Source organism: Tachyglossus aculeatus, chromosome X1 (assembly GCF_015852505.1).
Source record: "Tachyglossus aculeatus isolate mTacAcu1 chromosome X1, mTacAcu1.pri, whole genome shotgun sequence".
NCBI classification, from domain to species: domain Eukaryota; kingdom Metazoa; phylum Chordata; class Mammalia; order Monotremata; family Tachyglossidae; genus Tachyglossus; species Tachyglossus aculeatus.
This window is the reverse complement of record NC_052101.1, coordinates 136243131-136269703: the sequence shown is the minus strand read 5'-3', so window position 1 is coordinate 136269703 and position 26573 is coordinate 136243131. Positions and strand designations below refer to the sequence as shown.

General features: G+C 46.1%; 2 protein-coding genes across 2 annotated transcripts; both read right to left on the bottom strand.

Moving 5' to 3' along the window:
* Positions 1–351: 351 nt before the first annotated feature.
* LOC119949987 (DNA repair protein complementing XP-G cells-like) lies at positions 352–1928 on the bottom strand. Its single transcript, XM_038771843.1, is given in 3 exon segments — positions 352–522; positions 524–1845; positions 1925–1928. Coding segments are annotated over 3 exon segments (1497 nt in total).
* On the bottom strand, positions 1892–26444 carry LOC119919610 (centromere protein J-like). Its single transcript, XM_038740170.1, is given in 16 exon segments — positions 1892–2269; positions 2676–2796; positions 2885–2970; positions 3062–3201; positions 6695–6793; positions 7125–7225; positions 8779–8866; positions 9461–9703; positions 13993–14158; positions 16250–16375; positions 17134–18764; positions 18902–19004; positions 19800–19941; positions 25315–25438; positions 25925–26065; positions 26067–26444. Coding segments are annotated over 16 exon segments (3792 nt in total). The 5' UTR covers positions 26355–26444; the 3' UTR covers positions 1892–2076.
* Between the last annotated feature and the right edge of the window lie 129 nt (positions 26445–26573).

Genomic DNA, 26573 nt, shown 5'->3' with positions numbered 1-26573 from the left:
TTGGCGGAGCCTGAATTTGAGCCCTTGACCTCTGACTCCCAAGCCTGGGCTCTTTCCATTGAGCCACTCTGCTTCTCTTTCCAAGCACTTAGTACAGCGCTCTACACACAGTAAGCGCTCAATAAATATGACTGAATGAATGAATTCTACAAAAAAGGAACATGTCTACCAACTCTGTTATATTGTACTCTCCCAAGCATTGAGTACAGTGCTCTGAACACAGTAAGCACTCAACAGATAGTACTGATTGACTGAAAACGAACTGTACTTTCCAAGGTCTTATTACAGCACTCTGCACACAGTAAATACAATTGAATGAATGAATGAAAAATCTAGTCCATATTTGATTCACTAATGGTGTCGCACTAAAGTGATGAAAGGATACTCTCTAATTTTCTCTGCATCGGGCTTTCCCCATAAGAACGGTGCCTTCGACTCATCAACCACAGGCCTGAGGTAAGCCTCCACCACTGCCGGATTGGGGAAGCCAGGAGCAAGCTGCAGTTGTCGGAGTTTTTTTTTCCACTTCGGTGTCATGGGGATTAGGTCTCATCTTACTCTTTTGAGCTTCATTCCACCATTCTGTAAAATTTAAGAGAGGCTCCAGACCATGTCCAGGGAACTCATTGAGAATTTCCATTGCTGTTACACAGCCAACAGCTGGTATTCCTTCTGTGTAGTCACTTCCCAGCAAATAGGCCAAATTGATTAGCTTGCTCCGGTCTAATCCTAGTTGGTAGTAAAAATCCACATATTGGTAATACTCTATAAACTTGTTTCTATTAAAGAAATTTTTGTAAACGTGCCGTGCTCCAAAGAGCCAAACATCACTATTATCCGTGATCGTCCCAGAGGTCTGATCAGTTAGATCCAAAATGGCACACTGGGCCTCTGCTTCCATGGGGGCCTCAATGAAAGGACTACCAAAGAGTCGTAGGAGTTCCTGACTTTCCAGGAACATCTGCCCAGTTACAGTAGAAGCAATGCGTTCCTGTTGCTGTTTTTGAGCTTGAAGCACATTCTGCTCCACTAAAAGGTCTTTTTCCACAGTCTCCAGCTCCTCCAAATTAATATCTTGCCATTCATCTGCTGCCTCTTCGACAGCCTTTCCAACGTCTCTCTCCTGAATAGCTAACTCCACTTCTTCAGCCTTGTCTCTCAGGACAGTCTCTGAGTCACCAGCTCCTTTTCTTTCAATGTCGGCAGCCTCCTCCAGAGCAATTACTTTTTCCTCGTGATCAGTAGAAACTTCGGATACGTCACACACTTCTGTCGGAAGTTCATCATCACTAGATTCACTGTCCACTGCAATGAAACTACCACCAGATGCACTCTCTTCAAAATCAATTTCTACTACTTGAGCATCAGGCATCAGTGTTTCAGAGGAAAATTCATTCTTCACATCTTGCATTGTCTTTAGTAGATTCTCAGATTCTTTAGCCTTACAGGACATTACTGTTCCTCCATAACTCCCAGGCTCTGAAATAACCTGCCTCGGCAATTCTACCAATTTTGTTATAGTAGTCCTTTCTTGAAAGGAATTAGTGCCACTTCTGCAAGTAGGATCTTTTTTGCTTTCTACTTCTTCATCGCTTGAAATAATCAGAGCGGAGGAATCACATTCACTTCGGGATATCCCTTGGTCCAGTCTGAACTCAGGAATCTGGGGACTGAGCTCATCCTCTTGACCCAAGACTAAGTGTGTTGAAGTACTTGTAGGGGTCAGGTCTTTTCCAACCTGAAACTCAGATTTTCCATCTTGACAAGAAACTGTAGTTGTGGGGTGAGTTACACTTGCTGGTATTTTTTCATCCTGAGCATTGGATTCAGCATCTTGCAGCTCAACTCAGAGAGCACCACAAAACTATAAATTGGGTGGTAAAGTTTTAAAACAAATTTATTTTACAAATCTGAAAACACCCACACATCTGCTGTATTTACATAATATACAACAGTAAGAGCCACATACTAAGTAGCTTAGAGAAACAGTTTTTCTGTTCTCAAGAGAGACAGGAAGGTTATTTAAAAAGGGAAATTCAGCACTGCTTCATGATCCGAGTAGCTTCGTGATCCAAGCTACAGCTTGGTATCCATGAGTACATTTCCATCCTTGTCCTTAATTCTCACACACCCAGAAACATATTTGGTTTCTTGGTGACCGGTAGAATACACAGTCTTGACAGTACCAACTGGATATTCATGCCTCTTGAACTTGTCTGTGTGGAGTTCTGTTTGGCCATTATTAAATTCAATGATTTTATTGCCATCTCTGTAAAAATCAAAAGATGGTTTCAGCAAAGGAAAGAATCAAATCCACATATTCTGAATAGAAAGTGAGTGACATTAGGGATAAGGTCACAAACTAAAATGACTCGAACCTCAGAAAATTACCTTGAGCGTTGGTACTTGAATCATGGATTTTTATGCTGTATTCGTTTATCTTGAATGTAAAGGGAGCACCCCCTTCTAATGACAAAGATGCATGTACATTAAAGAAACATTAAAATAAGTGAAAAAATAGAGACTGATCACTTTCTAAATCATGAAAGAAAAAAAAAAAAACTATACACGCTCCTTCCTCTCCAACTGAATTTACCAGGGATGATACGTTGTTCAATGACAACAGCTAGGAGAGAATGAAAAAAATTACTAAATTTTATAACCAGCCGTCTGACCTTTGAACTCGAACAATAGTCCCATCTGGAAAAATGCTTTCTTCTCGTCCATCCACAAATAAATTTTTAATGGTCTGATCAGGAAAAGTAATTTCTTTTCTTCCATCAGGGTAATGTTTTTCTGTTTGAGAGAATATTTTTTGTGTGTGAAAAAAATTAGATCTGTGAAGTGATTAGGGTGGATAGAGATTTTTTTTTCCAATTTTCACCTATTTGTCCATTTGAGAAATGCAAGACCTCCAGTCCCTCTGGATAAGTAGTGTGAGTCGTCTGGGCCACGGCATAGTAATAAACCGGTGAAGTGAAATGAGTCGGCAGCAGTAAGGGCTTTCTGTTCACGAGAGGAATGTAAACCACCAGAAATGATGCACGGGCAGGAACCTACCACCCTCTGGTCGGGCAGGATCTGTTTCACGTCACCGTTGAAGAACACGATGGTAATGGTCTTTCCATCAGAACTCACTTCTTTAAGGGTTCCATTAGGAAACAAGATAACATGGCAAACATTTCTCAAGACTTTTTCTAGCTAGACGACAAAAACAGATGAAATGTGACTATCAGAGACTCCCAAATCAGAGCACACAGAGCAGATCGCCGCTGTCCTGGCTGGCGCCTTCTGGCCCTATATGTGGCCTTGCTTCCCTGCGCATGCTCCCAAACGTTGCTCCTCCCTGCCCTAGTTGTTGCTCTCCAAGTTTGCTAGTTTCTCTTTTTTCCCGGAGAAGGGGGACAGTGCCTGTGACTGAGAAGTGGCTTGGCTTAGCGGAAAGTGCACGAGCCTGGGAATCAGATCATTCGGATTCTCAGCCCGGCTCTGATGCTTTGCCTGCTGTGCGACCACGGTCAAGTCGCTTCACTTCCCTGTGCCAGTTTCCTCTTCTGTAAAATGGAGATAAAATAACTGCTCTCCTCCTACGTGGACTGTGATCTCCATTGGGGACATAGACCAACTGACCTGATAACCTTGAATCTTCCGCAACGCTTTGTACAACGCTCTGCACCCAGAAAGGACTCAAGAAATACCACTGATTGATGCTGATTATTATTACTATGTGCATAAATACAGGGCTGGCAAACAGATTTTCCTTACATTTGAAAGGCCTCTGCCTGATATGGGGGTCTGGGAGTCCATGGGAGAGGGAGGAGGAGGGGCTGGCACAGAGCCCCTGGTTGGATCTGGCTGGTGGGCATGACGAGCTGCTCCGTTGCCCCTAGAGATCAATCAGTCAATCAATCATATTTATTGAGCGCTTACTGTGTGCAGAGTACTGTACTAAGCGCTTGGGAAGTACAAATTGGCAACATATATAGAGACAGTCCCTACCCAACAGTGGGCTCACAGTCTAGAAGGGGCAGAGAACAAAACCAAACATATTAACAAAATAAAATAAATAGAATAGATATGTACAAGTAAAATAGAGTAATAAATATGCACAAACATATATACATATATACAGGTGCTGTTGGGAAGGGAAGGAGATAAGATGGTGGGGATGGAGGGGGGGAGGGGGAGAGGAAGGAGGGGGCTCAGTGTGGGAAGGCCTCCTGGAGGAGGTGAGCTCTCAGTAGGGCCTTGAAGGGAGGAAGAGAGCGAGCTTGGCGGATGTGGGGAGGGAGGGCATTCCAGGCCCGGGGGATGACGTGGGCCGGGGGGTCGATGGCGGGACAGGCGAGAACGAGGTATGGGGAGGAGATTAGCGGCAGAGGAGCGGAGGGTGCGGGCTGGGCTGGAGAAGGAGAGAAGGGAGGTGAGGTAGGAGGGGGCGAGGTGATGGACAGCCTGGAAGCCCAGGGTGAGGAGTTTCTGCCTGATGTGCAGATTGACTGGCAGCCACTGGAGATTTTTGAGGAGGGGAGGCCCGCCCGCCCGCCATCACACCGCGCGTCCTTGCTGCTCCCGGAAGGCTCCTCTCCTAAGACTGCCGCCATAGATGCCCGCCCCCCCCGCCCGCCATTACACCGCGTGGCCCCCGCTGCTCCCGGAAGGCTCCTCTCCTCCGAGCACCGCCATAGACGCCTCCTGCTTCCCCCCCCCCACTTAAGCGACCTTCCTTCTAGTGCCCCCCAACCTCCCTTCCCGGTCCGGTCCTGTCCTGACTGACTCCCCCCCCGCCCATCCCGGGAAAAAGGCCCTTGTTAGCACCAAGTTACATTAACGACAACCTCATTCACACCTACTCAGCCCTCCTGTCCCGCCGTCGACCCCCGGCCCACGTCATCCCCCGGGCCTGGAATGCCCTCCCTCCGCCCATCTGCCAAGCCAGCTCTCTTCCTCCCTTCAAGGCCCTACTGAGAGCTCACCTCCTCCAGGAGGCCTTCCCACACTGAGCCCCTTCCTTCCTCTCCCCCCTCCATCCCCCCATCTTACCTCCTTCCCTTCCCCACAGCACCTGTATATGTATATATGTTTGTACATATTTATTACTCTATTTATTGCTCTATTTTATTTTGCTAGTATGTTTGGTTTTGTTCTCTGTCTCCCTCTTCCAGACTGTGAGCCCACTGTTGGGTAGGGACTGTCTCTATATGTTGCCAACTTGTACTTCCCAAGCGCTTAGTACAATGCTCTGCACACAGTAAGCACTCAATAAATACGATTGATTGATTAACATGCCCAGAGCATTTCTGGACAAAGACAAACTGGGCAGCGGCATGAAGTATGGATTCAAGTGGGGAGAGACACGAGGATGGGAGATCAGAGAGGAGGCTGATGCAGTAGTCCAGACGGGATAGGATGAGAGCTTGAATGAGCAGGGTAGCAGTTTGGATGGAGGGGAGAGAGTTGGAGAGATCCAACTCACCTGACACTTACCCCGCATGTCCCTGTGCATAAAGCAGAAACTTCAAACCACTTGTTTCAAATTCTTCACCAGCTAACTCCCCCTTGCAAAACAGGCCTCTTCAACTGCTGCTCTGCCCAGGGGCCCCGACTCTTTATGCCTCCTCCTTTCCACAGCCATAACAACTATGTACGCATCAATTTATGCACTCTACTATTTCACCATTTATTCACTGATCCAGCTCTCCATTTCCCTTATTTCCCTATATCATGGATTGTTCTCGGTCTGTCTCCCCCGTTAGATTGTAATTTCTTTGACAGCACGGATGGTGTCTCTTGTTGGGAAAGGAAAGGGTTAATATTGAGATGGAGGACCCCATTTCTAGGGGAACCGGCTCCCCAAGAATTCTGTGAAGAGCAGAAACTACAGGGAGGCAATACTGAAACAGACTTGCTGGCACCAAATGGAAACTGACTAGTGCCCCCACCTCCCCCCAACCTGCCTCTGTCTCCCCCAACCAAACACTACAGATCCCCAACCCCGGGGGGTGGGGTGGGGGGAATGTAGGTGGAGCTTGGCCACCTGGGAGGTAAGCAGTCCCCTTGCATTGCCACAGCAACCAGTCCTGGGCAGGTGCAGAGATGATGAGATTTTCACATGGCGAGAGACTCGGTTGAATGGTCACGCCAACAAAACACACGAGTACAGACTGAATCGGCACAAGTGGCCGGGACAGGCGGAGACAGAAGTGACCAACACCACTCCCACTCTGGGTGACGCTCACATGAACGGCAGAAGATAAGACGTGAGCCCGACGGTAGGACGGTTTTGGAGTCTGGTTTGCTGGGATCGGGTATTTCCTATGGGACGAGGGTGTGAAGGGAACCCAGCCAATAAATTTAACTCGCCTCATGTCATGGGGGTCACTTGAGGATGGGGAACAGGAAGGGGATGAGCGATGGGGGCCTAGTTTACTGCTCTGACCTCTGTCAAACTCTTCTCCCAAGCACCAAACTCACAGCTCTGCAAATGGGACGCGCTCAAGAGATACCACTGAAATGGCTTTCAGGCTACAGATGATTATACTGCCACTTATAATGGAGAGAGCTGAAACTCTGAATTGCCCTGCACTGATTCTAAGAAAAAAATGTCCATTTTGATTTTTGAAAATTCCTGCCAAAAAAGTCTCCTTTGGGTATGACTGCAAGAAAGAATAAAATTGATCCCTTATCATCTTACCTTTCCATCAGGGTGACTAATTTCTTCCTGAATTTCTTCTTCTTTAGATCCCGGAGGTAGGCAATTTGTTGATTCAAATATTCTGCTGGGGGAAGGATTCTGCAAAAGAAAACATTTTCACTAATTTTAAGGAACGCAGAACCCAATAGAGAAAGTCTGGCAAAAACAATTAAGAGCAGTAGAAGCAGAAGGAAAAATAAGGATAAAATAGGGAGTAGAGGAAACATCCAGGTAATGTATCAGAATAAAGAATTGACTTATACAATGGTAGGTAAGTGCTGGGAATGGATTAAAAATTAAACAGGTACCTTGAGTGGCTGTGGGGTTAACATTCATTCACACCCTATTTATAACCATCGAGGCACTTAGTTGAAACATTAATTATAATGTCGGGCCATTCAACCCATCAGAATAAAATCTGCAAACTTACTTCCATTAAAATCTTAGAGGATTCTGCCACACTCGCCGGTCTCCCATCTGAATTACTTTGGTCATCGGTAGGCATTGACCTGCATCTTCTGGAAAGTTTTTCTGTCAAAGAGCAAATTTAGATTAGAAAACATTTATCTGGTAAACGCTCACCAGTGAAATACTGGTGTTTATTCCCAAAGGGACCTATTTACTTACAAGTTACCACACCAGGCACCTATTCTCGGGTGGATACCTTGTAGTATTCCAGTGATTACCCCCATCCTCTGGTGCTGTTAGAATGATTTAAAATGGCACGGCATCTACGAATCAATTTTTGGTCCTGTACTTGGTCGTACTTCGTAAGGAAGATGAAATGGAACCAAAGACCTTCTACAACACAGCCCTCTTTCCTTCTTCGGATGTGCTCAACTCCAATACCGGCAGCCTACTACACTGCTAGAGTTTACTCACTCAGTCCTATTTTTGTAGTTAAAGGGAGGCGTCTTTCCATGAAATAAACTACAGAGAAGGGGGAGGCAACAGAGTTTAAGATATGTTCATATGGTTAGCAGGGGTGGAGGTGTACCCAAGTGTTTAGGTGACCAGAAGTGGCAGGAGAAGGGGAAATAAAGTGGAGAGGTGAGAGTTCAATTCGGGAAGTCGTCCTGAAGGGGACGGGATTTCAGAAAGGCTGCGAAATAACTAATGTTTGGACTAGGACTGCGACACGCTGGGTAGGAGAGGAAGGGGCACACCCTGAAGATGTTGTGAAGAAAGAACAAACGGGATTTGGTGACGGAATAAATATGGGCCCTGAGATAAAAAAAAATCAATAATAATGCCAAGTATGCAAGTTTAGGTGAGGGGAAGGGTGATGGTGGAGTCAACAGTGATGGGAGAGTTAGGAGGAAGAAGATTTGGGAGGGAGGATGAGTTCAGTTTTGGACACAGTTTGTATACATCTGTAGTTTATTTATTTATCAATCTATTTATTTATTTAATGTCTGTCTCCCCCTCTGGGCTGTGAGCTCGTTGTGGGCAGGAATGTGTCAGTTGTGTTGTACTCTCCCAAGCGTCTAGTACAGTGCTTTGCACGCAGTATGAGCTCAATAAATAAATGCGATTGAATGAATTTGGGAAGGAAGATGAGGAGTTCAGTTTTGGACACACGGAGCTTTAGGTGCCAGTAGGCTATCCTTGTGAAGATAATCTTGGACTGAAGATCAAGGTATTCAATTTCTAGTTCCCACTCTTCTCCAGACTTGCTGTGGCGACCAAAAGGTCTTGGCTTGCCTTCTAAATGTAAAATTTACTTTCCTCCTAAATAGGAATAATAATTTTCCAACTAGACATTAACTACTCAATTACAGTAGCAGTAATGGTCTTTACTGAAGGAAATGCACTCTCCTCACTACAGAAGCGGCACTGTAAGCTCACAGTGGACAGAAAATGTGTCCGTTACTACTGTGCTCTCCCAAAAGCTAGTAGGGTGCTCAATACATCACGAGTGACCGACTGGCTGACACGGTAGGCAGGTTCCCTGCGACAAGGAGTTTACACACTAACAAGGGAGATGGAGGTAAAAATAGTCACAAATTTTAAAACTTCTCGGAACTATCATCAAGGACTCTATAAATATCAATCAAGATTTGACTCAAGACCCGATTTCTTACCTTTTACTGTCGGGTGCCCTTCTCCAGGCTTCTTGTATTGTGTTACTGAAGATGGGCTTTGACATTTCTGCGATCCTATTGATGAATTCTGTGGTCACATTACACATACTTGTTTTAGCTTTAAAACAAAAATCTAGTAGACGGGTCATATTATTCATGAAGTGAATGCATGCCTAGCTGGAGTGGCTACGAACGGCCGCCTAGGACGAGCTACTCATTACGGCCGAGTTGTTCATTATTTCACAGCTCACGGGGAGGAGTTTGACCAACTTGAAGAAAACACGAGAAGATTAGGAGGGGAGGGGGAAAAAAGCATTTTACTCTCTGAGAGGCCGCAAAAGATAACAGGTTTTCCTCAGCATTCAGGGAACTGGGGGATCGCGATAGTACAGCACTTCATCATTCTCCCTCTGCAAGTGTGGGACTTGGTGTTCTTCTAAATTTAAGATTTGTATCATTCAAATTTTACATTTTCCCAGCGGCACCTGAGCACAATGCTGTGCTCTCGCTCCCCACATCCAGGAGTGAGGCTGGGTGGGGGCCAGACTTCTGGGGTCAACTTGGGCCTGGCCCTGGGATATTGGCCTAGGCGGGGCTCCAACTGGGAGTTGGGGCAAAAGGGAGGCAAGGGAACAAACAGGGAGTGAAGGCAGACAACCAAGAGATCAGAGTCAAAACGTACCCCACATTCCCCTTTCTTTGCAGGACCTGTTGACAGCTCAGTCTTCTGGTGGCTTTCAACAGCTTCCACTTTCTTCCAGGCTTTGACCCGGAATCGTTAGATGACATTGATTTCTTCCCGGAGGTCTGAATTCTCCCTCACTAATGTTTCTATTTGGTTTCTCAGATGGCCATGTGTACTGGACCATTTTGCTTCTTTTCGTTTCAGATCCTCTTGCAATTCCATAATTTGCTGTTTTAAAGCCTTGAAAATAAACATCGGTTACAGTCTAAGAAACTCGGAGATTAGACATTTCTCTCTCATGAGTTTAGGCTGTTTTGACACCGCTACCTTCCATAATCAGCAGCAGTCTGTTAGAAAATGTTTCTAAAAAATTAAAATCTGCTTTGGGTAGTAGAGAGGACAAGGGATTTGATTTCTTAGTTTGATCGCTAAGGCTCAGTGAAAGCCACCACGATCAGTGGCAAGCCCCTCAAGTACCTTCTGACATACAAAACTGATGCATTTGCCTTTAAAATAGGAAGATTTCAAGTAAAAGCTTTTAAGCCTACAGGTGCCCTCTTCAGTAGAAACTCGTAAGTCAGTTTGTGAGTCCAAGTAATTAACAGACTGAAAACTTCTTGAGGGGAAGGATCATGTCTATTGTTTTGCCTCTAAGCACTTAATACAGGCCTCTGCACACAGTAGGTACTCATTATAACTGTATTTATACACATAAATGGATGTATGCTCTAAGTGTGCATATGGGTGTGTATGCATGCGTGTTTGTGATACTGTACTCCCCCAAGCAGTTAGTACAGTGCTCCGCAAATAGTAATTGCTTGATACCATTAAATGAATGGATGCACTTAGAACAGTGCTCAGCGCTTAGAACAGTGCTCAGTGCTTGGAACAGTGCTTTGCATATAGTAAGCGCATAACAAATACCATTATTATTATTATTCAATCAATCAATCAATCAATCAATCGTATTTATTGAGTGCTTACTATGTGCAGAGCACTGTACTAAGCGCTTGGGAAGTACAAATTGGCAACACATAGAGACAGTCCCTACCCAGCAGTGGGCTCACAGTCTAAAAGGGGGAGACAGAGAACAGAACCAAACATACCAACAAAATAAAATAAATAGGATAGAAATGTACAAGAAAAATAAATAAATAAATAAATAGAGTAATAAATATGTACAACCATATATACATATATACAGGTGCAGTGGAGAAGGGAAGGAGGTAAGATGGGGGGATGGAGAGGGGGACGAGGGGGAGAGGAAAGAAGGGGCTCAGTCTGGGAAGGCCTCCTGGAGGAGGTGAGCTCTCAGCAGGGCCTTGAAGGGAGGAAGAGAGCTAGCTTGGCGGATGGGCAGAGGGAGGGCATTCCAGGCCCGGGGGATGACGTGGGCCGGGGGTCGATGGGGGGACAGGCGAGAACGAGGTACAGTGAGGAGATTAGCGGTGGAGGAGCGGAGGGTGCAGGCTGGGCAGTAGAAGGAGAGAAGGGAGGTGAGGTAGGAGGCGGCGAGGTGATGGACAGCCTTGAAGCCCAGGGTGAGGAGTTTCTGCCTGATGCGCAGATTGATCGGTAGCCATTGGAGGTTTTTGAGGAGGGGAGTAATATGCCCAGAGCGTTTCTGGACAAAGATAATCCGGGCAGCAGCATGAAGTATGAATTATTATTATTATTATTATGAAGAAGAGTTATTGACTGACTGATGCAAGTCACCGAGCTCAGGAAATAAGGTTGTAAGACACATGGCAATTGGTCGGTCACTCGGAGACCAATTTACCACCTTCCAGTCTGCAAGCGAGTGGATCCCACCAGGCAATCCTCGGTCTTCAGCAATAGTATGCAGGCAGGATGATTACATGCTATGTTTTGACTCCATGCCCATTCTGGGCCCTGGGGGCTGGGGCCACAGTCTGGAGGAGGATTGGCTTGGGCCAGAGAAAGGGAGGCCCTTCAGGTCTTGGTGGTGCCAGTGGGAAATCGGTCTCTGAGGGACTGACTGACCCATTGACTGGTGGCTACAGCTTTATTTCTTGAGTTCATGTGACTTGCATCAGTCAATCACCAACACTTTGCCATCCTCCAGGAAGGAAAGCCAGCCTTTTTGCTTGCCCAGCGTGCTACCACGGGACAATGCTGAGGGACCAGCACGAGGTCATCCGGCAGGGCTCGCCAACCACAGGACGACGTGACTCGCTGCTCTGGGGCCAGGAGGACATGCTGCCCATCCACCTTAGGGAGCCGAGTTAGTCAGTAGTTATCTAGTTGATTAGGTAGCCCCAGAGAACCAAATCTAGTTTCTAGGTCCTGCTAAATTATATTGAATTCCGCACTGGGATCTTGAAACAAGGTAGAGTTGATCATTTGACTTCTGTAATCACAGTCCAAGAACTTAACAGCCTGATGACTTACAGAGAAGTGAACAGTTTTAAGGTGAGTGGCAAAGAATGAAGCGCCAGTAGTAGGCGCTTAATAAGTTCCACTACTACTATCTAGATGCATGAAAATGGATTTCGGTCTGTTGCCTGATTTCATTATTGGCATGATGCTAAAACAAGGCTGGTGCCCCACTGGTCATGGTAAAGCATTTGAAACAAATTCCATATACCCTTGCAAGCATCTGGTGCAGTGCACAGCGAGCACTTGAAGTGATTGGGAGTGAGCGATTACCCTCGACCGGCCACCGTGAACCAAGGCTCCCTATATGTTTTGTTTGGTTGTCTGTCTCCCCCTTCTAGACTGTGAGCCTGTTGTTGGGTAGGGACCATCTCTATATGTTTCCTACTTGTACTTCCCAAGCGCTTAGTACAGTGCTCTGCACACAGTAAGCGTTCAATAAATGACTGAATGAATTAATTAATTAATGTTAGCAAGGAAAGCTTCCATTAGGCTTTCAACACAGAAGGGACTGTGCCTAGCGCCAATGACGGAAACATTCAACCCTGTACCTGATCATCACCAAAGAGAAAGGAAGAGCTGTATTTCTTGAATATTATGGGGGAGGAAATTCCGGCAAAGGAGGAGCTTGTGAGCTAGAAGTCAATAGCGGGAAAGATGAGTCAGAAGCACAGTGAACAGATTTTAAGCTCATCCTCTAGACCGTGAGCTCGCCCTCTAGACCGTGAGCTCGTTGTGGGCAGAGAACATGTCAACCGTCTCTATTATACTGGACTCTCCCAGTCACTTAGTATAATGATCTGCACACAGTAAGCGTGCAATAAATATGACTGATTGATTTTCTAGCAAGGTATTCAGATTACCAACTGGAGTGAAGTGGGATATATAAGCCGACTGAGGGCTTGAACACCAGGAATCAAGAGTTTTTTGCTTAGACACAGAGAGAAATTGGCTACCATAGACTCGGTGTACCTTTCTCCCCATCCTTTAATTTCATGATCGGATCCGGGTACTTCTCGTCTCACAGTGAAATCACTTTCTTGAGCTCAGCTCCCTTAGATTCGACTCCCAAATCCGGAGCTCCAGCCCCAATCTCCTACCTGCTCTGCAAGCTCACACATTTCCTGTTTTAAGATGTCTCCCATCTGGCCAATATTTGGCAGCACCTTAAATTCAAAATGAACAAAAGCAAACACCTGTTCCCCTCTTGGGTCTCTGGTCCTCCCAAGTAACTCAGTGTTCTGGCTGTCCACTTTCCTGCCTCCATCCACTCAAACTTTTTCCCTCCCCCTTCAAGGAAGCAGCAGGGTATAGTCGATAGAGCACGGGCTTGGGAGTTGGAAGGGCATGGGTTCTAATTCCAGGTCCATCACTAGTCTGCTGTGTGACCTTGGGCAAGTCACTTAACTTCTCTGTACCTCAGTTACCTCATCTATAAAAGAAAATGGGGATTAAGAGTGTGAGCCCAATATGGGACAGGGACTGTGTCCAAACTGATTAACTTGTATCAACCCTAGTACTTAGAACAGTGCTTGGCACATAGTAAGCACTTAACAAGTACCATAATTATTATTTATTCAAAGAGGCGAGCAGGATTGCTTGGGTGGAGCGGAGAACACCGATGTGGTTGGGAGCAAAGTGAGGTCAAGACGACGGAGTGGCTCCAACGCGAGGTCGACCTCCCAGCCCACGGCCAGAAATTTAAATTTAAGAAAGCAGTAACCGGTCACCATTGTGAGGCTTTCTGAAAAATCAACTCATTGGACCCAAATGATACAATGTGGTGTGGAAAAAAAGAACACAGGCAGACAGGGCCTGACACCCAGGGCTGGAATTGCTGGCAGAAGGGTATGAACTATTAGAGAAGAATCAGCATCACAAGGTAACAACTGGATGTGGGAAGCAAGGAGTTAAACGTGATTCTCAAAATTACAGTCAGGGGAAACTAACCCAGAGGTTGGTGCCATTTACAGTTTTGTGAGGGAATTTTCAGCTTGGCTTTCAAATAATATAGAGAACTAAACAAGATAGCCAGGGATGAATGAAGCCCAACTCCCACACTGACAGTTGGCAGCTGCTATGGTCAACCTTCACCCGCTGCTACATGACTGCACCAAAAATAACTTCCATACCTGAATTTCTTCACGTTCCTTTTTATCAGGAATGGCTCTTGCAGCTGTGGCATACTTTTCAATAACTTTTCGTTCTCTTTGTAGTTTTCTCTTTTCTTCCTTTTTAAAGTCTTCAAATCGAACCAATTCTTTTGCCTTCTGTTTCTCAAAGTCTGCAATTTCTTTTCTAAACGACCAAACATAAATACCACCTATCATCAAGGGGAGGCCTGTAATTTATTTATATTAATGTCTGTCTCCCCGCCTTTTATCATCAATCGTATTTATTGAGTGCTTACTATGTGCAGAGCACTGTACTAAGCGCTTGGGAAGTACAAATTGGCAACATATAGAGACAGTCCCTACCCAAATACAGCTTTTAGGCTGTAAGCTCTTTGTGGGCAGGGAACGTGTCTGCTTATTGTTGTACTGTACTCTCCCAAGCACTTAGTATGGTGCTCTGTACGCAGTAAGTGCTCACTAAATACAACTGAATGAATGAATGAATGAATGAATACAGTGATAAAACTGTTATTCTTAGGTGGAATTTCTGATCAACACTGTCAGGAGTCCTAAGATTCTGAGACTTAGGAAGCTTACATTCCCAACAGTGGAACCAATGGGTTAAAAATTTCAGAACTCACTGAGGTCACAATGAATCCTAAATTGGTGCCATAGAGTGTGGAATGGGAATTTGGGGAGCAACAGTAAGCACTTAATACTCTACTACTTGCAAAGAGGCTTAAAAAAAACCTTCAAGAAAATCTTGCAATAGTGATTTGTCGAACTGATCCATGGCAAAGCATCCCCTCTACCGTGGGACAACCACAGAGGGTTGCTTTCCACCAGGCCGGAGAGAGCCAGGCTAGTCTGGAGCTGGTAGGCAGGCTGGAGGAACAGACAGCAATGCAGTGCTGAGCCAGCTCGGTCCTGTCACCAGCTACTATAGATATGACTCGGGGGCAGCAGGCCACATGCTTAGTTGAGCTCTACCTCGCCTCCAGCTTGCTTAGCCAGGAAACCTAGAGCTCCAGCCACCTGAGGGACGGGCATGACTCTCACCCACCTTGACCAACAGAGAACTTCCCAAGCCCCTACCATGGTTGGCAGACCAATGCCGATTCAAGACAACTGGGCAGACAGGCAGAGGGCAGGAAATATTCATTTTTTTTTCAATCAATGATATCTATTCAACTGGCTCTCGAGAGCTTACTGTGTATAAAACACTGCACTAAGCACTTGGGGGAGTACACTGCAATAGAGTTGGTAGACATGATCTCTGCCCCCCAAGGAGCTGACAATCGAGTGGCGGCGGCAGATATTAAAATAATAATAATAATAATTACAGGTAGGCAAAACGTCAGAATATGAGGATATAAACCTAAGTGCTGTGGCCCAAGTATCAAAGTGCTGATGGGGTACAGACTCAAGGGCATATGTGGTACAGAAGGGAGGAGAAATGAGGGAATAGTCTGGGAAGTCCTGCTGTAGGAGACGTGCTTCAAGTAGCGCTCGGAAGATGGGGAGAGTAGCGGCCTGTTGGATGAGAAGGCAGAAGGAGTTCCAAGACAGTAGGAGGGCAGGAACTTTTGGACTGCACTTATGTGACCCATTCCCACCCCGTTTGTCTGATCACTCATCCATCATCTTACTTGAGATGCACCACCTTCAGTGTTTCTAAAGCAACAACTGTGTACAGAGCACTCGATGTACAGACACTTTGGAACACCCAATAAAAGTAGAACAGGTCCCAGCCCGCAGGCACTTAGAATCTAAAGGGTGAGACTGGCAGATGCATACAGTAGGAATAAGAGTAAACACATACGTGCAACATATGAAAACAAAAGCAAAAACAGGTAACCTGACATACACATAAATGCTAAGTATGGGTGAAGGCATGAAATGAGCAGAAAAATGGGAAGAATCTGCACTAAATTCTGAAGACAAAAATACTTTGTTGAACAATCACCTATATTTCATTGGAAACTTTTACATCGGGTAGCTGTGGGATCCCTAGGCTTAAAATATGCTTACATCTACCTAGATAGATCTATCCATAGGCCTCAAGGGTCAACGGTATGGAAAGCAGAGTGGATGGCTTGGCTTCTGTCCTCTCTAATAATCCGAAGGATTAAGAAGGTTGTTTCAATGATACTAAAATGAAAGTGTTTCTCTATTAACGAAAGTAATGATAATTGTGTATTTGATAAGAGCCTATTATGTGCCAAGCACTATTCTAGGCACTGGGGTGAGCGCAAGTGACTGGTGAAGAGTTTACCTGAGCTTTTCCAAGCCGCTTTCTCTATCATGGCGAAGTCTGGCTAGACAAGCATTTTCAGCTTTGAATCTTTCAATGTCCGTTTCCAACTCAACAACTTTCTCTCTCAAAACCTGAGATTGGACACTGTCACCTGCAAGATAACATCAGATCATATACATTCTGTGTAACAAAATGACATATATAAATGGAGCAACAATCTCCTGTCTAATGAAACAATAGCGATTTGATTAAGCATTTCTTCCCCCTCCCCCGGAAATAGTGACTGTTGATCACACCACATGCCAATGGTGGGTTATGCAATTTTGTCAACTGTGCTACTCTTTTGTCGGTTACATAAAAATCTCCAAATTGGCATAACTTTTCTCAGGAAAACATGCCTTATGGAAGACAAGCACAAGATGAGGAACGACATGGCGTACCCAAAATTTTACACATCAAAATGTGCCCATATTAAATCGTCTGTTAGACACATAGCCAGGCCCTAAAAATGAAACAAGTGAACGAACCACATATGAATGCCTAGAATGAACTCATGACACTATGATCCCACATCTAATTCCATGCTAAATTTCTACAGAGTCCTCAATAGATTACTTCAAACTGGTTAAAATGGTTTGAGCTTCTTGATGGCACTAATCAGAATCAGCAATAACAAAGGCAAGTTTTAAATATGCCAGGGGATTTGGGAGATCCACGAAATGAATTGATTCAATCGCATTTATTGAGCACTTACTGTGTGCAGAGCCCTGTACCAAGCGCTTGGGAAGTACAAATCGGCAACATATAGAGACGGTCCCTACCCAGCGACAGGAATGGAGTATGCTTCTGAATTTGAGAAAGACAAAATGTTTTGATAAATCTACAGACTTCTGTTCAACGACTTACCTCCTCGTTGTTCTTGCTCAATATCCAACTTCGACTCGCACCCCGGGGAAGAACCTGGCTTCTTTTTTGGCTTCAGGGAAGGGAAGAGCTTCATCATGAGATTGGAGGCGGAAGGAGAATCTGTATCCCTCTCTATTGTACTGGCCTTGCAGAACTCCTCGTCCTTCCTTATTGGAGCCACCTTCCTTCTTATCGCTTTGTCTGGGGAAGATATTTCACTCTTATTTGAACAGTCTGCCTGCGGCAGTCCACGGCCAGGAGCGTCCGGATCACAGTCGGTGTCTTCGAGGTCAGTCCAGGTTCGGTCATCATCGAACTCCATCTCACTCCTATTCAGACATAAAATCCTTCGTGGAGATGCCAACACTTTTTTACTTATGCTTTCGCCCATGCTGGACTCACTGCTGCTGCAATTTTTATCTGACAAATCCAGATCCATATCCCTGCTTTTACCTTCTTTTTTGGTGTGTCTAAAAGGTTCTTGGCAACCTTGGTTTTCTGGGTCACCTCCTCTACTTCCAAAAAACTTATCAGCACCTGCACCTGCGGTCTTTACGATGACGTCTAGTTTGCCGGAGTCAGCTCGGACATCACAGCTGCTACCCTCATTCCCCTCCTCTTCGTCCCTCACCTGCCATTCTATTTGCTCCTCAGCAGCCAGACTACCTTGAAATGCATTCCTACTAGCTTTGCTGGCCTCTTTCCTCTGAGTAAGGGATGAGGCTCTTGATTCACAACATGAATGCAGCATTTCCCACGGATTCTTCTCTTCCTGCAGAAGATGATGGTCTGACTTTTTATTCGGGTTGCTTGGAGAGCTCTCCTCTGCATTTGTTTTCTGTCGCTGAGCTGATTTCACAGGTGTAGAAGACATTCTGCGACAGGCGTTCTGGTCTCGTTCCAAGATTTTCAGTACAAAGGAGGAATTACTAGAGAATGATATTTCATCAGCAGCTTGTTCTAAGAACTGAAATTCATCTAACTCTAGATTTTCTTTTTCCTTTTCTCTTTCCCAGTTTTCCCACTTCTTCTGGAATGAAAGCTCTTGGAAATGTTCCAAGCCCCTTACAAGACGGCACGTAGGACTGTTAGAAAAAGAGAGGGAGTTGGACGTTGGAGAAGGGTTTTCTAAACCCTGGGCCAGATTTTTCACTTGGCAGCCAACTTCAACAGGTTGTGAGCACTCTAATTTGTTTTCTTTATTATGTTCCAAATGACTGCTATTTTCTACTTTGCTCTGGTCTCGAAACTGTCCCTTAAGTTTCTTCTCAGGGGGGACCATCATGGTTGAACTGGAGTGAATTTTTCCGCTGAAACTCTTGAGCACTCTTGCCTTCTGAGTGAGAAGGCCAGAACCATTTTTAAGTCTGGCAGCTTGAAGACATTTTTTAATGGGCACAGAGTTCTCTGCGATATGCTCTTTATTTATAAGAGAAGTTTTCCTCTGGATCTGCTGTTTTTCCACCCTACCTATAGTTTGGTGCTCTAAAGTGCTTTGAGTCATTGCTTCGTTTACTCCGTGTCTCCGAAATCTACATTTAGCATTAGTAAACCTAGCTAAACCTTCTCCTCGTTTCAAAAATGGCCTTCTAGGTATTGTTTTGGCAACAGTAGATCCTTGTACTTCCTAAAAACCAAAGAGTAGTAGAGTTAATTTTGGAATTAACTGTGAAAGTCACCTTAGCTCAATTTTGAGCCAGTTGGACACCAACAAAAGAGCGACTTTTGTAGTCCTTGAATATTTTCATCAGTTTCCATGCTAACCTGTAGCTGTTTTTACTTCAGTTCTTCCTCTTCTATTCGAATTTGCTCCTCTAGGAATTCTTCAACTGTCTGCTTCCTCTCTTTAATAGCAGCTTTAAGTGGTCTTAGAAGTGAAAGAAATAAATCTGCTTGATCATTATATATTAATGAGATGGTTCCCAAAGTGGAAGACAGAAAAATGGCTATGCAAGTGGATTTATCATTAACTGTCAAGATAAAATTAAAAGTATTAGCCCAGTAAAGTTGTTATTCAGACAGGGCAGATCAGAGTACATATTCTAAACTGTGCAGCATTCACTGAGCTGTCTGTTTTACTGTTAGAAAAAAGGATGGATTTTTACATCCAGAAGGATTACTAAGAGGGTTAATAATTTTTTTTGGTTTACAACATAAGATTTTATATTTTATGGCTTTGGCTATTAGCAACACAAGATGTAATTCTAATTTCCTTTAAAATACACACTGTTCTGTGATAGGTATAAAGAGAGCCATGTTCTATGCCAGAGAGAAAAAAATTCTATTGTCACAGGCAATGCAATTCAACCTTTAATAACATGTACAAGGCTGGCCACTTTTTCAAAACAGATGTGAATTTTGACCTTTGTCATCATTTTTATAAGTGAAAAACAAGATTTTGTGCCACATTTGCACAAATCGCCCTCTAAGTCAAGTTGATGAGATTGAGCACTAAAAGTTTTGGCCTCAACGCTTCATTACAAGATTGCTGCAAAATCAGGCAAACCGTGCTCAAGGTCTGGTAAACGGAAACAGACTTCCATGAGGATTTTATGGTGGGTTCTCTAATCTGGAACTCCAACTGGGAAATGGAACTGTGGTTCACTTGCACTGAAAAAATACTCTGGTCAAATAATTAGTGTCTTAAAATATGTTCACTGACCTTTCTTCAAAATTAGCCCCATCCCCAAACTTGCTTCCAGTGTAACTACCAGAAGAATCTTCCCTTTTTGAGTTTAGGACATCAGTCTCTTTTCCTACTTGTAGCTGCTCTGTTGTTTTCTCCCAAGGGGCGCTACATTCCTCTACAAAGTGAATGGGAAACATTTACTTCAGTTTGAAATGGTCATCAAATATTTACCAGTTTCCGTAAAGTTGAAAAGGGGACTTTCATAGTGTTGAACTACTAAGGCTTACAAAACCAAGAACTAGGCATAAAACTCATATTTGCCTGAACGCTAAATAAACCTAGAATTCTTATTGTATCTAAAGGTATTCAGTTCTCCCACACTACATTTTGGCTAGAACACAAGAGCAGAATTAGGGAAAACTGTTCTGACGACATGAGCCTACCCAGCCAGAGTTCCTGGCACTGGACACCATGACTGCTACAACACAAGTTTCCCTTTATGTGTAGTTTTCACTAGGACAGAATCCCTACATTCTAGAACTAGGATCATGATTAAAAATTAGTACATGAATGAAATCAGGACACTAGTTTAACCATCTGTACATCATTAAAGAGAAAACATGGGTTGTGAATAGCAGCAGGCCCAAAATATCATTAACGGAGGTTTCCACATCTGACCGAGGTGCCACCTTCCTGGTAACAAAGGGGGCGGTCACCCCCAAAGGCTTGGTACCGGAAAGCTCTCGGCATCACCCTCACGGATTTTTGGGGCAGGACGGGCAGATGCAACTACCCCAACCCACCCCTCAGACCTGGAACGGAGTCAGAGGTGGCCTGAGTTGGAGCCACGATAGGACTCCACATCTTGGTTCCCGCCGGCAGGATGCAGCGCTCTCCAGCCCCGACGTCTAGTAAAGTTGTCAGCGTCCCTCCTGGAGGCGGCCTTGGCACCAGCCCCAGTTGAGGCGAAACAGCAGGGACTATCGTGCTCCTTCTCTGTCCCACGGGCTGCCATCAGAAAGCAGCAGTATCAGGTCAAATCAGCGTGATGACCAGAGTGGAAGCAGAAAAGCCTGCTAGGCAGGGAAAGGGCACAACCGCCGTGGCCCGCTCACTCCTGTGGGGGGCAGGGACCACAGCGGCACCGCACCTTAGTGGTAACGATGGGCTAAGGGATGGCGACAGTCCCCGGAGAGGGTCAGTTAATTCACTGAGCGTCTACTAGGGACCGAGCACTGCACTGGACACTTGGGAGCGTATTGATGACGACGGCAGACGGGCTTGCCTGTCCAAAACAATGGATGCGTCTCCGCCCCAGAGATGACATTAGGACTGAAAACCTGTGCAAAACAACTGATTACAACAGAAGACACAGAGAGGCTCAAATGTCCTCTTACCTTCCTCTCCTGTCCCCGCTCCTTTCCTTCCCCTCCTTTCCCCCTCTGATGCTCCACCACTACGCACAAATGAAAAGTTGGGACCCCTGCATCCAGCCCAGGTGCACCCCCACCCCACTCCAACTCCTCGCAATGGTATGACTGATTGATTCATGGATTTAAAGAGCAGATTTGACTCTCTGAGACCAGGGGATCAAGCTTGCTGGAATCAATTCGCTTGTGAGGGGAGGGACTCTGACAGAATTATCTTGTGGAACAGGCCACATGATAGAAATTACCCCTGATTTTTACAGCCAAAGCTGTTTTATCCAGAACTTCTTCAACCACAAATCTCTTCTGAAACCCATGCCCATCACCCCTGCCAGCTCTTCCGTACATTCAACTCCTTTCTCAGGCCCCCGGTTCCTCCCCCCCAACGATCTGGCCTCCTACTTCATTAACAAAATTAAATCCATCAGGTCCAATCAATCAATCATATTTATTGAGCGCTTACTGTGTGCAGAGCACTGTACTAAGCGCTTGGGAAGTACAAGCTAGCAACATATAGAGACAGTCCCTACCCAACAGTGGGCTCACAGTCTAGAAGGGGGAGACAGAGAACAAAACCAAACATACTAACAAAATAAAATATAATAGATAGGTACAAGTACAATAAGTAAATAGAGTAATAAATATGTACAAACATATATACATATATACAGGTGCTGTGGGGAAGGGAGGAGGTAAGATGCGGGGGATGGAGAGGGGGACGAGGGGGAGAGGAAGGAAGGGGCTCAGTCTGGGAAGGCCTCCTGGAGGAGATGAGCTCTCCGTAGGGCCTTGAAGGGAGGAAGAGAGCTAGCTTGGCGGATGGGCAGAGGGAGGGCATTCCAGGCCCGGGGGAGGACGTGGGCCGGGGGTCGACGGCGGGACAGAAAGGCTGAGTAGGTGCGAATGAGGTTTTCGTTACTGTAACTTGGTGATAACAAGGGCCTTTTTCCCGGGGTTGGGGAGTCAGTCAGGACCGGACCGGGAAGGGGGTTTGGGGGCACCATAAGGAAGGTCGCTTAAGTGGGGGGCGTGGGGGGTGGACGCAGGGGGCGTCTATGGCGGCGCTCGGAAGAGAGGAGCCTTCCGGGAGCAGCGGGGGCCACGCGGTGTGATGGCAGGCGGGGGGGCGGGCCTCTCGGGAACGGAGTCCCGGGCGTCTATGGCGGGCCTCTCTGGCGCTCTGAGGAGAGGAGCCTTCCGGGAGCAGCGGGGGCCACGCGGTGTGATGGAGGGCGGGCGGGCCTCTCGGGAACGGAGTCCCGGGCGTCTATGGCGGGCCTCTCTGGCGCTCTGAGGAGAGGAGCCTTCCGGGAGCAGCGGGGGCCACGCGGTGTGATGGCGGGCAGGCGGGCGGGCCTCTCGGGAACGGAGTCCTGGCCGTCTATGGCGGCGCTCTGAGGAGAGGAGCCTTCCGGGAGAAGCGGGGTCCGATCTCCCCAGTGTCACTCCCCCCCCTTCTCCAACCCCCCGGCTCTCAACACTCTCCGCTACTCTCCCATCCTTCCCAGCAGTATCCTCAGAGGAGCTCTCATCCCTCCTCTCAAGTGCTACTCCGGCCACCTGTGCTTCAGACCCCATTCCCTCTCATCTCATGAAATCTCTCGCTCCATCCCTTCTCCCCTCCTTAACTTCCATCTTCAACCGCTCACTCTCCACTGGTTCCTTCCCCTCTGCCTTCAAACATGTCCATGTCTCTCCCATCCTAAAAGAACCCTCTCTTGACCCCACCTCACCTTCCAGTTATCGCCCCATCTCCCTGCTACCATTCCTTTCCAAACTCCTTGAACGAGTTGTCAACACGCGCTGCCTCAAATTCCTCAACACCAACTCTCTCCTCGACCCCCTCCAGTCTGGCTTCCGTCCCCTACATTCCACGGAAACTGCCCTCTCAAAGGTCACCAATGACCTCCTGCTTGCCAAATCCAACGGCTCATACTCTGTCCTAATCCTCCTCGACCTCTCGGCTGCCTTCGACACTGTGGACCACCCCCTTCTCCTCAACACGCTATCTGACCTTGGCTTCACAGACTCCGTCCACTCCTGGTTCTCCTCTTATCTCTCCGGTCATTCATTCTCTGTCTCTTTTGCAGACTCCTCCTCCCCCTCCCATCCCCTTACTGTGGGGGTTCCCCAAGGTTCAGTTCTCCGTCCCCTTCTGTTCTCAATCTACACGCACTCCTTTGGTGACTCATCCGCTCCCACGGCTTCAACTATCACCTCTACGCCGATGACACCCAGATCTACTTTTAGACTGTGAGCCCACTGTTGGGTAGGGACTGTCTCTAAATGTTGCCAACTTGTACTTCCCAAGCACTTAGTACAGTGCTCTGCACACAGTAAGCGCTCAATAAATACTATGCGATTGATGATGATCTACGCCTCTGCCCCTGCTCTCTCCCCCTCCCTCCAGGCTCGCATCTCCTCCTGTCTTCAGGACATCTCCATCTGGATGTCTGCCCGCCACCTAAAACTCAACATGTCCAAGACTGAACTCCTTGTCTTCCCTCCCAAACCCTGCCCTCTCCCTGACTTTCCCATCACTGTTGATGGCACTACCATCCTTCTTGTCTCACAAGCCCGCAACCTTGGTGTCATCCTCGACTCCGCTCTCTCGTTCACCCCTCACATCCAAGCCGTCACCAAAACCTGCCGGTCTCAGCTCCGCAACATTGCCAAGATCCGCCCTTTCCTCTCCATCCAAACCGCTACCCTGCTCGTTCAAGCTCTCATCCTATCCCGTCTGGACTACTGTATCAGCCTCCTCTCCGATCCCCCATCCTCCCGTCTCTCCCCACTTCAATCCATACTTCACACCGCTGCCTGGATTGTCTTTGTCCAGAAATGCTCTGGGCATGTTACTCCCCTCCTCAAAAATCTCCAGTGGCTACCAATCAACCTACGCATCAGGCAGAAACTCCTCACCCTAGGCTTCAAGGTTGTCCATCACCTCGCCCCCTCCTACCTCACCTCCCTTCTCTCCTTTTACAGCCCAGCCTGCACCCTCTGCTCCTCTGCTGCTAATCTCCTCACTGTGCCTCGTTCTCGCCTGTCCCGCCGTCGACCCCCAGCCCACATCATCCCCCTGGCCTGGAATGCTCTCCCTCCCCACATGCGCCAAGCTAGCTCTCTTCCTCCCTTCAAGGCCCTATTGAGAGCTCACCTCTTCCAGGAGGCCTTCCCAGACTGAGCCCCCTCTTGCCTCTCCCCCTCCTTCCCCTCTCCATCTCCCCCACCTTACCTCCTTCCCTTCCCCAAAGCACCTGTATATATGTATATATGTTTGTACATATTTATTACTCTATTTTACCTGTACATATCTATTCTATTTATTTTGTTAGTATGTTTGGTTTTGCTCTCTGTCTCCCCCTTTTAGACTGTGAGCCCACTGTTGGGTAGGGACTGTATATGTTGCCAACTTGTACTTCCCAAGCGCTTAGTACAATGCTCTGCACACAGTAAGCACTCAATAAATACGATTGATTGATTCTGATCAGTACTTCCAGTTATTCCCCCAATCTTGGCTGACTGTGAAAAGCCTTTGAGAACTCCCTAAGCATGTAGCTGCCCTGGAGCATTAACATGAACTCCGTGGAATTTACTTATCAGATTACCAAAGAGCTTCGGCTCCGCCGATGACAGCTCCTGTTTCCGCTGATGTAAAATAAATAATGGTATCTGATAAGCACTTACTATGCGCCAAGGACAATACTAAGAACTGGACCAGATACAATACAATCAGAGCAGTCACAGGCCCTGTCCCACACTGATTAATGGGAAGGGAGAACAGATATTTAATCCCCACTTGCCAGGTAAGGAAACTGAAGCACAGAAGGTAAAGTCACTTGGCCATGGTTTAAGTGTGGAGTCTTCTAGACTGTGAGCCCACTGTTGGGTAGGGACCATCTCTATATGTTGCCAACTTGTACTTCCCAAGTGCTTAGTACAGTGCTCTGCACACAGTAAGCTCTCAATAAATATGATTAAATAAATACGATTGAATGGAGTGACCTGAGCCACTCCATACACATTATTACCTATTGGTAATAATCACCAATTGATAAAGGAGAGTATGTGTCCATAAAGAACTTTGAAAAATATAAACCCCAAATGCTAAATGGTACCTGAGAGTGCCTTCTGCTCAGATACCATTGTAAGTAGCTTCTCTTGCTCTTCCATGAGCCGCTGAAGCTGCTTTAATTGTTGCCTTGTCAGCTGTTCCTTTTTCTTCTGTCGTATTTCCTTTAGCTTTTAAATCACAGAATAATTACGCTTTATTAAACTGCCATTTTCCCTTGTTGTGTTTTGCTCCTAGCTTTCCGCTCATGCCACCCAAATCCCACACATAAAGAAAGGAGCGCTCCAGGATGTGATTATGTTCTACTTATGTATGCCGGGTCATTTTGATATGAAAGCAGCTTATCGCTGGCAGGGATCATGAACCCACCCCAAGTGGCAGAGAAAACAATTCACCTACCTTTGATTCATCCATCTTACTTCCAAAGTGCGGATGCAAATGCACGCAGTAAGCGCTCAATAAATACAACTGAATGAATCAAAAACCATGGTCTTTCCATTATTTTAAAATGAACGATCTTGTCCAATACTATTCAACCTGGCTTCCCCCCATGAGCTTTCACTTTAAAATCCCTCCAAGTTGTTTTCTATTTTATGTATTTTAATGTGCACAGTAGAAATAAGACCAGTAAACAAATTCAGAACAAAACTTTTTACCTGCTCCAGCTTTTGAAAAAGGGGATCTTTATAAGCTGCTACTTTGACGTCCCCCATACTATCAGATACAGAATCATTTATGGACTCTTCCCTTTGATCTGGAACTTCTTCGCATGCCACCATTTGTCTGGTTTTAGCCAAAAGGAAACCCTGCACACGTTTCAGTTGCGACCAACTGTATTAGGTTGGGATTGCTAGGTGCCAAGATATGCTCTTCAGAAAGGAAATCTTCACTCATGAAACTCCAGCTGTCTGAAAAAGGTGTAGTTTTAACAGGGAAATGAGAAGACAAACTTCTTATAGATTGATTTTCTCCATCTCTTTCCAAATCGGGAAGGTCACAGTTCAGTATGACGCCAGCACGAGAAGGCTCGGTCATCCACTGAGCTCCCAAGCTCAGCCAGCAGTTTAAATCTGGTGACGTGGGCATCTGGAAATTCTTAATGTATTGTACACACTACTGATTAAAGTGGTGCATAAATTTTAATAACTAGGGCACCACACTGTTACAATGACTACCGACTTTCAATACCTGCAGAGTGGAAGGGGGAAAAAACCAAACATGGATTAAATTATAATGGGAGGTAAATCTCCGGCCAAGTTAATCAACTGTAGTTACTCAGTGCCTACAGTGTGCAGAGCACTGTAC